General features: G+C 60.3%; 2 protein-coding genes across 2 annotated transcripts; one reads left to right on the top strand and one right to left on the bottom strand.

Annotated features, from left to right (window-relative positions):
• The first annotated feature begins 568 nt into the window (after positions 1-568).
• GPR62 (G protein-coupled receptor 62) lies at positions 569-2,749 on the top strand. Its single transcript, XM_045530085.1, has one exon. It carries the CDS (start codon positions 896-898, stop codon positions 1,985-1,987), a length of 1,092 nt encoding a protein of 363 aa, XP_045386041.1. The 5' UTR covers positions 569-895; the 3' UTR covers positions 1,988-2,749.
• On the bottom strand, positions 2,703-8,537 carry PCBP4 (poly(rC) binding protein 4). The gene is made up of 13 exons (XM_045530080.1): positions 8,358-8,537; positions 6,407-6,551; positions 6,222-6,245; positions 6,082-6,114; positions 5,742-5,858; positions 5,384-5,515; positions 5,096-5,224; positions 4,801-4,875; positions 4,600-4,644; positions 4,459-4,522; positions 4,277-4,329; positions 4,020-4,189; positions 2,703-3,593 (listed from the first exon to the last, which is right to left on the bottom strand). Exons 1-13 carry the CDS (start codon positions 8,450-8,452, stop codon positions 3,305-3,307), a joined length of 1,371 nt encoding a protein of 456 aa, XP_045386036.1. The 5' UTR covers positions 8,453-8,537; the 3' UTR covers positions 2,703-3,304.
• Positions 8,538-10,244: the final 1,707 nt, after the last annotated feature.

Below are 10,244 nucleotides of genomic sequence, written 5' to 3'. Positions count from 1 at the left end.
CTGAGCCAACCACCCTGGGGTGGGGGCAGATGTCACATACTGATTGGCCAGGACTGGGGTTTGTGCCCAATTAGGAAAATGGAGGGTGGGAATCTTGTTCACTCAAATTGCATATCCTGAAAATTGGAGAGGGGTGGTTTCCCATTCTGTGCCAAGATAATATTAGCTAAGCACCTATTATATGCCATGTCCTATGATTTTCCTTCACTTTTCCCACCCTCCTTTCTTTCTGAGAGAATTGGCCCTCCTGGGGGCCAGAGTGTACCTAAGGCTCTTCCGGCTCCAGCTCTTGCTTCACTGGTACCTCAGTTTCCCTCCAGTTCAAGGGCTAAATAATGATTACCCCCACTGATGAGGGTGTGGCAGGGAGCAGATGGGGGCCACTTCCCACCACTGGGAAAGGTAGAGCAGAGTCTGGCTGGCTCCAAAGCCCACTCTCTAACCATCTCAGTCTGGGCTCCTGGCCAGTGCCTACTCTGCCCCCAACCACCACCGCCTCAGGAGCACCCCCAGGCTCTTCCACAGCAGAGCCTCCAGCCTCCAGCTGGCAGCTGCTAGGACCCAGGGGGCTGGCGCCAGGCCCTGCCCCTCCCTTGCCAGCCCTGTGTGTCTCCAAAGGGCAACATCAGAGTGACAGCCAGTACCATCTCCGACAGGGGCTGAGTTGCTGGAGCTGGGCTGGGGCAAGGGAGAGAGCTGGCAGGCTCAGCCTTGCACCCCTCCATGGGGCTGGCCAAGCCCCCAAGATGATGGCAGCCTGGGCGTCGAAGTCACCCCCTGGGCAGCCAATGAGGTGAGGGGCCAGAGGAGCAAGGGACAGGTGATGGGAATCCTGGAGCTGTAGGCTGCACTTTGCTCTTTGCATCCCAGCACAGAGTGAAGCCTGAGCGCTCCAATGGCCAACACCACAGAGCTGAACGTCTCAGAAGTTGCAGGCTCGGTCGGGTTGATCCTGGCGGCTGCCGTGGAAGTGGGGGCACTGCTGGGCAACGGCGCACTGCTGGTCGTGGTGCTGCGCACGCCAGGACTGCGCGACGCGCTCTATCTGGTGCACCTATGCGTCGTGGACCTGCTGGCGGCCGCCTCCATCATGCCGCTGGGCCTGGTGGCCGCGCCACCGCCCGGCCTGGGCCGTGTGCGCCTGGGACCCGCGTCGTGCCGCGCCGCGCGCTTCCTCTCCGCCGCGCTGCTGCCCGCCTGCACGCTCGGCGTGGCCGCCCTTGGCCTAGCGCGCTACCGCCTCATAGTGCACCCGCTGCGGCCGGGCTCGCGGCCGCCGCCGGTGCTCGTGCTCACCGCCGTGTGGGCTGCCGCCGGGCTGCTGGGCGCGCTCTCCTTGCTCGGGCCGCCGCCCGCACCGCCCCCTGCTCCCGCTCGCTGCTCCGTCCTGGCCGGAGGCCTCGGGCCCTTCCGACCGCTCTGGGCACTCCTGGCCTTCGCGCTGCCCGCCCTGCTGCTGCTCGGCGCCTACGGCAGCATCTTCGTTGTGGCGCGCCGCGCCGCCCTTCGCCCCCCGCGGCCAGCGCGCGGGGCCCGGCTACGCTCCGACTCTCTGGATAGCCGCCTGTCCATCCTGCCGCCCCTCCGGCCTCGCTTGCCCGGGGGCAAAGCGGCCCTGGCCCCAGCGCTGGCCGTGGGCCAATTTGCAGCCTGCTGGCTGCCTTATGGCTGCGCGTGCCTGGCGCCCGCAGCGCGGGCCGCAGAGGCGGAGGCGGCTGTCACCTGGGTAGCCTACTCTGCCTTCGCGGCTCACCCCTTCCTGTATGGCCTGCTGCAGCGCCCGGTGCGCTTGGCTCTGCGCCGCCTTACCCGCCGCGCGCTGCCTAGGCCCCCGCGGGCTTGTACTCCGCAGGCCTGGCACCCGCGGGCACTCCTGAAGTGCCTCCAGGGACCCCCAGGGGGCCCTGCTTTAGGCCATTCTGAGGCACCAGAACAGGCCCCCGAGTCGGCAGGAGAGCGCAGCCTGAGTACGCCAGGGGCCACCTGAGAGCTCCCTTCTGAGCTGGAGAAAGGAGTGTGGTATCAAAGGGGGCCCCAACCAGCTCCCCCCAGCACAGGGGCAACAGGTGCCTCCCAGGACTTCTGGCTCTGGAACCGGCGAAACGGTGCCTGCAGCCTGGTGAGGGCCACGCCTTCTGAGAGCCAGGAATGCTGGGTTCTGGGCCCAACACTGCATGGTCTTGTGCACAGACCTATGCTTCCTTAGGCCTCAGTTTTCCCATCTGTGCACTGCACCATCTCTAAGGGCCCCTCCAGCATAGATGGTTTGTGAAACTCATGGCTGGTCCCCAGGCCAAGGGAAGAGAGAAAGCGGGCAGGGTCACAGAGAAGAAAGCCCTAAGGGCTCACAAAGTGATGGACCAAGTAGGGCGGGGTCTGGGTTACAACCACAGCAGGAGGAACCAGTGGAGAGACTCAGAAGGACTTCTCTGACATCTGCACCACGGACAGGCTGGACAAAGCTATTGAAACTCCTCCCTCTGCTTCAAAAATGCCCAGAAAACAACCGGATCAGTTTGGTGCTAGAAGCAGGAGGCTGGATGACTTGACCCCCAAAGGGCCCTGAAGCCCCAGAACTGGTGTGTGGAAGGGGCTAAAGTCCAACCGGGGTTGGTGGATTCACAGATGGAGGTCCTCTAGGCCCAGATGCCCCCATTTTCTGGAGGTTTTGCTACCCCCAACACCAGTATTTCACAACTTCCTGGTCGCTGAGAATATTTATTCAAAAACAGGGATTGAAAAAACTGTACAGAGTGTCTGCTGCTGAGAACTGGGCCCTTGCCCCCATGCCACTCCCCCAGCTACCCGGCAGTGCCCCCTCTTGGGGCGCCCCCTGACAAGCCCAGCCAGTCCATTCCAGTCAAAAGGGTATCAGTGGAAGCAGCAGGAATCTGCAGGTGGTGGGGAGAGAAGCGTGGCCCCAGCCACCCCCAGCCCTCCTCCCTGACTCCCACAGGGGCACAGTAGGCCGGGCAGCCCTAAGGGATGGCGAGTGCATGAGTGACACCCACCTATGGTGGGGTCACTAGGGAGGCCCCTGGCTGCTCCCTGTATCCAAGCACAGAGCTGAGAGGTGGGGGCCCCTGCCCTGAGGCTGCCGCAGCTCTGAGAACCCTGGGCCAGAAACTGCCGCCACTCTGAGAGGAGGAACTCTCATAGACTGAGGCAGGGTAGGGGGTGCATCCATGCTTCTGGGCATTAGCGGCGCTTGGGACCCCAGGCTGGAGTCTCCTCGGGTGGGTAGGGTGCGGAGGCAGCCCCCTGCTGGTGGTCCTGCCTGCCCCTGCCTGTGCCTCAGCCAGCCTCAGTAGGGTGAGAATTTCTGCCGCTCAGCCTTCTTGCTCCCATTGGCTGCTGCCATCTTGGCAGTGTAGGCCGCCAACCCCGGAGGCGGCCCTGGGGAGGCGGGTGGTAGAGCCAAAAAGGGCACAGGTTTGAGGCCGATGAAGTTGGAGAGGGAGATGGCATAGGGTGTGCCCAGCAGGCCTGGGGGAGCTGTGGGCAGGGCTGTTAGGGGCGGCGAGAAGGGGGCGGGCAGGTCTGCAGGGGCCGAACCAGGCGTCCCCCCAGAGGTAGACTTGGCCGTCTCTAGACTGGAGAGAGGGGAGATGAAGGGGAAAGTAGAAGTGAGAGTGGGGCAATGGGGGCAGATACAGAGCGTGAGGTCAGATGAGAGACAGGAGAGAGGAACTGAAGGGAGAACAATGACATGGGGTGGATATGTTTGAGGGGAAGGTAAGGACGGGAAGAAAGGACAAGCAGACACAGTAAGGGGTGAGGGGAGACATGGGCAGGCCAAAGAAACAGCAATGGGGAAAGAGGACGTGAGGGATGGAGGGAGACGGCAGGGAAATAGCGGTGAGTTAGGTAGAAGACCATGGGGAAATGGCACAGGGCTGGGGAGGCAGAGGACGGGCCCAGACAGAGAAAGGAGGCCAGCTCTCCCCGCCCACCCCTGCCTTTCTTGGGCACATGAGCCCCATGACCTGTTCCACCCCCACCGCCCACCCCAGGCTCACCAGGCAGTGATGAGGTACTGGGCCAGGGCGATGGAGACCGGAGAACCAGTGATGGTCACGTGCCTCTCGCCAGCGCCCTCTGCTTGGTTCCCAATCTTGATATGTGCCCCCGACATCTGCCGGATCTCGCTGATCTTGCTGCCCTGGCGCCCGATCACGCAGCCAATCAGCTAGGGGGAAGGCAGAATTCAAACCCTGGGCGAGGTCCAGACCCCCGGGCCCCTACCCACCCTCCAGCCACCCCATTCCCTGCTCACATCATTAGGAACCAAGAACTCCTGTGAGCTGGTCTGTGTGCCGGGATCCAGTCCTGAGTGGGAGAAGAGGGATTGAGTGTGATTCTGGGCCTTTTCCGCATCCCCATTTCCATTCCCCCTGGAAGGGTGGGGGGCTGCCCTTTTGAGACCTGTCCCTGCCTCCTCCTGCAGGGGCTGCTCACCTGGCACCACGTTGGGAGAGGCAAAGGGGACCGCATGGCCTGAGAGCTGCTGGAGCTTGGTGACCTGTGCCAGAGAAGAGGGGTCGGAGGTCAGAGGAGGTTTGGTTTCAGAAGGGATGCCTTGGGCTGTAGGTCACTCACCTCAGCTGGGGTCACAGCCCCGTACTGACCCTGGACAGAGAAGCCCTACAGGGACAAAGTGGGTGAAAAGGGGGTTACTGTGACAGGTCAGGGCAGTTCAGCCAAAATCACTCCTTCCCCCATCCCTGGACCCCCAATTCCTTCTTCCATGCCCTCCTCCATCTCCGGGAATGTTTCCCACCGCTCTGCTGTTCCCCTCACCTGGTTGGCAGAGAGAAGGACTGTACCTAGGGAGAGGCTGGGATGATATGGGATAGTGGCTCCTTTGGGTGGGGACTGGAAGGCATAAACGGGGAGGCTCTGTCAGGGCCCTCTCTGGCCCACTAACCTCCCCAGGTGCCCAGGTAGCCTCAAGGCCCTCATGACCCTCAGGTAAATGCATCCTTGCAGCCCCACCCCCACCCCCCCTGGTGTCACATGCATAAGGTTTGGGGTGCCTCCCAAAGCAGGCCCAGGGCCCATCTCCTGCCCCCCACTCCCTGCCCCAGGGCAGCACCTCCAGGATAACAGCGCAGATCTGGCGCACACACAGGATGATAGCATCGGGCACCCCAGACACAGTAACAGCACGTTCTGTGGAGTTGGGGAGCAGGTCCCCTGCCACTTGTACCTGGGCACCTGTAGTCTGCAAACAGAGAATGGGGGCTACTTCTGGCCGCTCCCATGGCCCAAAGAAGAGCTACCCAGGTTCAGAGCTTCCCAGGGGGTAGGAAACCCTAAGTCCAGTTCCCCTCTCACCACTGGAGGGTGTGGCTCCCTCTGGGTCGTATTCCTCTCCCCTCACCTCTCGGATCTCCTTGATCTTGGTGCCAGCCTTCCCAATCAGTGAGCCACACTGGCTGGCAGGGATGACAAGGCGCAGGGTCACTGGAGGCCTGGAGACATTCCCACCATTTGCAGGGGCGGCACAAAGGTCCTGGGGCAGGGAGATGGTGGGTTGGCCGTGCACACCCCTGCTACACCCCGCCCCTCCTCAAGCACCTTCCTGCTTAGGGATGAGTAGGGTACCCCTTCCCCAGTCCCAGCCCAAGGGAACACTGCCCTGGGCTTGAGTCCCCTCCTCCCACAGCCACTATCTGGAGTTGGAGTCATGTTCCTCCCAGGGAACCACCCCAGGTCTCCCACCCTGGCCAGCCACGGACCTCATCCAGCTTGAAAGCGATCATGGAGACTGCATGGAAGACAGCTGCTGTAGACCCGGTGATGGTGGTGATACGCTCAGGGCAGGAGCCCTCGGAGATGGTGATCCGGGCACTGCTCTGCAGGTACAGAATGAGGCCGGGCAGTGGGGCACCTTTCCCGCTCCCTCACCAGGATCCTATCTGCCTGCCCCACTCACCAGGCCCCAGCCAAGGCTCGAAACCACCACCCTCTGGGGCACTCACTGGTCGGCCCAGATGGAGGGGTTCAGGGAGAAGGTGGGGCAGGGATCTCCCCTCCACATCAGGTGCCCTGGGCTCCTCCCCCACACTCCATCCTCACCTGCTCCCGGATTCGCTTTACGGTCTCACCCTTCTGTAGAAGACAAAACAGAATCACTCTTAACCGGAGCAGCCATCACCTGCTTCCCTGGGTTAAGGCCTCAGGTGGAGGGGGACGTACAGAGCAGAACTGGCACCTACCTTCCCAATTATGCTGCCCACCTCCTGCAAACAAGACAACAGTAGTCAGATGGGCACCAGTGCCCCAGGCCTGGGCCCCCACCCAGGCAAGGGGCTGCACAGAAAACAGGGCACCTGAGATCATACTCATACTGTCCCAGCCTTGCCTTGCCCTCCACGCCCTCCATGCCCCCCTACCCACTCACCTTCCCATGCATCAGCATCCGCAGCGTGAGGGTGATGCTGAGCTCTGGTTCCTCCTCCAGCCCCGCATCTGAGCCACTCATCCTGTCAGGCGGGGCTGGGGCCACAGTGACCTGGGAGTGTGTCCACTCTGTGGCCTGGCTGGCTCTGGCAGAGGCAGTGAAAGGGGTTAGAGAGGAGCCCAGTTCATTCTGCCTCTGTCTTTACGTGGGGACCCCAGAGCCAGGCTAGCCAAACTCCCAGAGAAGGGAGACTACATAGACCTCAAACTCTAAATGTCCCTCTGGCCAATGTGCCTGTGTGTGTCTCACTAGCTGTATAATCCTGGACAGGTCATGTAACCCTTCTGAGCCTCAGTTTCCTCATCTGTAAAAGAGGATACCGAGTCCTATCCCCAGAGAGTTATAAGAATTAAAGTGAGATAAGCACTACATGGTAGGTACCTAGGCCATGAGTATCCTTCCCTTCTCTTACATTGAAAGAATTAACTAGAAAGACCATAAGAGCCCAGAGAGGAGAGCCTCCTCCCTAACCTCTTGGGAGAGGGGACCTCTGTGGATCAGGCTTTGAAGGTGGAGTTAAGGGTAAAAGATTACTCCAAGCAAGAGGAGGTCAAGTCCGGGGGCCCAGAGTGCCCACTGGCTAGAGCATGAAGGAGCAGCTGGAGAGGAAGTTGGAGCAGCCATGGGAGGTCTTGTAGGGAGGGTGGCCTTGAAAATGGTAAGGCTTTAGAAGGGGCCCTCTTGCCCCCTGCCTTCCCTCAGGTTGGCAAAGACTTGAGGGGATTATTGGGAGCTCCCCCACTAGAGGCCCCATCTACTAGAGGTCACTAGAGCAGAGGACCCCTGCAGACAGCTCTGGGCAGGATTCATTCAGTACTGGGCTGCGGGGCGGGGGATGGGGTGTCGGGAACCAGCAGTCTGCACAGTGGTTTCCAGTCTCTCTCCTACGTGCCGAGAATGGCCCTGGGAACAGGAGGTAAGAAGTGTCCAGGTTGGCCATATTCCCAGCCTGGAACACTTTCTACTGTACCAGAAACAAGTCACTTGGACTCTGAATCTAATTTCCTCACTCATAAAATGGAGGGAACACCTCTCCCTGGAACTGGGTGATGGGTAAGAAAGGGATTGGGCTGCGGGAATGTCAAGGCCATTAACTGATGGAGGAAGGCGGAGCCTGAGATTAGCTGCTGGGATTAGCTCAGCAGCCAGCCCTCCCCACCCGACCCCTTTTCATGCCCTGACTTAATCCTGAACCTTAATCCTGGTTGGAAATCCCTCTCCTTCAGCGGCTGTCTCCTGCCATGGCTCAGCCTTGATGGGGAGCTCACTGGGGGACCAGAACCCAAGGAGGAAAAGAGGGAGTGGGACCAACTGGTGCCAAGTGTGGGCCAAGACCAAGCCCTAACCCTGCAAATTCCTTCTGCCTGGGAGGCTGTGGGGCCAAAGGATCAGTGTCAGGGCATGGAGCTCTGTCCAATGCTCTCTTCTGAACTCCCCTTGCCAGCCAGAGCTTGAACATGGAGTGGGAAGGGGGCTCGCAGTCTGGCTCTTTCTCAGGAGGCTGAGCAAGCCACTGCATGGCATGATGTCCCCATTCCCTCATCTATCCAATGGGGGTGACAACCCTGGTCCCCTGAGCACCTCCCCCAGCACCTGCTCCTCCTTCCATTTGAGTTCTGCCGAAGGCTCTCCAGAGGTTGGAGATCAGCAGTGGATGTGGGGACTGTGCTCTCTGAGCATCCTGGCCGGCCTCATGCTGGCTGCCCTTGCTAGACATTCCCCCAGCTGCCTGCACTTCCCCCCATCAAAGCACTTGTGATGACGTGCTTGGTTTCTGTCTCTATGGATAGCCAAGCCCAGGAACCCCTTAGAGTGAGAGCTAAGACTGCCTTCTCCTTATGTCCTCCGTGCTCAGTTCAGAGCCAGGCCAGAGAAGGTGCTCAGAACATACCGGTTAGCTGAGCAGGTGAATTCACTGCACAGAAGAGGAACCTGATGCCTGGAGAGGGTCGGTAACCTGCCCAAGGTCACAGGGAGGTGGGGCATGGCAGGGTCCTGCCAGCTAGTGCAGGGCTGTCCCAGGCCTCATCTGCCTCCCCTTTCAGGCTGCTCCTGTCTGGGTCTGTTAGTCCTCTTCCTGGAGGATGGGCTCTTCTGTAGTGAGGACAGGGCTTTAGTAGTCTCTGAGACCCCTGCCTGGTCAGTAGACATGGGTCCTGTTTGGAAAGGACTAACAACATGTCCAAAGCCTCAATTTTAAGCTGAAAAATTTTCTGGGGCTCAAGAACCCCTTTGGGGTGGTAACCAATGGGACACCTGATATTGTCCCCATGCTATCTCCACATCACCTCTTCTGGCTCCAGAAAAAAATGGGCCAGGAGGGCTGGAACATAGCCAGAACTAGAATTTCTGCCATGAAAACAATGCCTGGGTCTGCAGCAGAGACCCAATGCCCCAAGTCCAATGGGTGACCTTGGCTAGGCCCTCACCTGACTTGGACCTTGATTTGCTTACCTGTACTATGTATGTCTGGGGGTAAGGGTCAAAGAAGAGTTGCTGCTCTTTCTGTGCCCTTCCTGTTCTGAGAGACCCTCAAGGTCTTTCCTATCTTTAGGAGAGAACAAGGGGTCCTGATCCACGTCTTCCAAATTATTCTCCTAGGGCCCGGAGAACAAGCAGCCTCATTAGGCATTACTGTCTCCCCCTGCCCTCACTGGGGCTCTAGGGAGTTATTTGCTGCTCCAGTCTGGTGGGCCCTGGGTCTCTGCCGGGCCACCCATGTGGCAGCCACACATCATTGCCACACTGACCTCCAGCTCACCTCCGAGGGTGCCCAGCCCCCTCTGGTCAGCAGGGCTCCCTGGCAGAACATACCAAGCTCAGACCAGGCCCCTGACCTCAGGCCTTCCCCCCTGCTCCCTGGGCCCCCTCCCCAGACCTGGTGCCCACTCCTTCTGTCCCTGGCTTTCTGCCACTCAGGCTGGAGGGGGTGGGGGGGGGTGACAGCTGTGTAAGCGATGGCGGCTGCCCCCTTCCTGCCCCTCCCCCCCAGCTGTCTCTCTCCCATGACAGCTGCCCAATCAAAGGGCTGGGGTCTTAGCCAGCTCCCCCCACATGCAGGGATCAAGTGTCCACCCTGGCTTTGTTCTGGAGCAAGAACAATCCAGGCGAGGGGAGGGCTCCTGGGGCCAGGCGACTCAAGTAGACTGGCCCGCCCCTTGGGGGATTCCCTTGGCTCTGCTGGCCAGTGTCTGGACCAGCTAGGGCCCGTGGACCCACCTGGGCTGGGGAGGGGCAGGGGTCCAGTCTACACCTTCATTCCGTATCTCACATCCCCCAACACCCCCAGCTCCCAACCTAGCAGCCTCCTCCTCCTATTCCCACTCCCACAGCAACCATGCTAGCCACACCCAGTGATGATAGGGAATGGCTCAGAGCATCAAGCAAGGGAGGGTGTGGCAGGGGGGTGGGCACTCGGCCTGGGCGGGGGTGGGGGGGATGAGCATTGAGGGCTGCTGACTCCCCTGCCCATTCTCTGGAGATGCTCACCCTTCCTGATTACGCAGGCCTGCACGAGAACTGCCCAGCATCCTCAGACCCATGTGCCCAGCCTCTTAGCCTTCCAGCCTCCCAGGAAGGCCAATCACACCCGGTTTTGGGGGGAAGGGAAGGAGAAGCCTGCAGGGGCACATCCTGGGGTCCACAAACTCCAGCCTCTAGTTTCTTGATTCAGGTCTGTTTCATAGACAAAGTGCCAGGCAGGAGGGCAAGCTCTGACAAGCTGGCAGGTGCCAGAAATGCTACAGCCTCTTTACAGCATCATTAAGCAGGTCCCCAA

This window comes from Lemur catta, chromosome 18 (assembly GCF_020740605.2).
Source record: "Lemur catta isolate mLemCat1 chromosome 18, mLemCat1.pri, whole genome shotgun sequence".
NCBI classification, from domain to species: Eukaryota; Metazoa; Chordata; class Mammalia; order Primates; family Lemuridae; genus Lemur; species Lemur catta.
This window is presented reverse-complemented; position numbering and strand designations above follow the sequence as displayed.

Bases quoted from the DNA above. Each gene is read 5' to 3' on its own strand.
- GPR62 (XM_045530085.1), top strand. From the start codon at position 896: ATGGCCAACACCACAGAGCTGAACGTCTCAGAAGTTGCAGGCTCGGTC.
- PCBP4 (XM_045530080.1), bottom strand. From the start codon at position 8,452: ATGCCCCACCTCCCTGTGACCTTGGGCAGGTTACCGACCCTCTCCAGG. The intron at 5,516-5,741 runs GTCCGTGGCTGG...TCCCTGCCCCAG, and splicing joins TCGCTTTCAAGCTGGATGAG to GACCTTTGTGCCGCCCCTGC. The intron at 4,190-4,276 runs GTGAGCAGGGAA...CCTTCCCCCTAG, and splicing joins AGTTCTTGGTTCCTAATGAT to CTGATTGGCTGCGTGATCGG.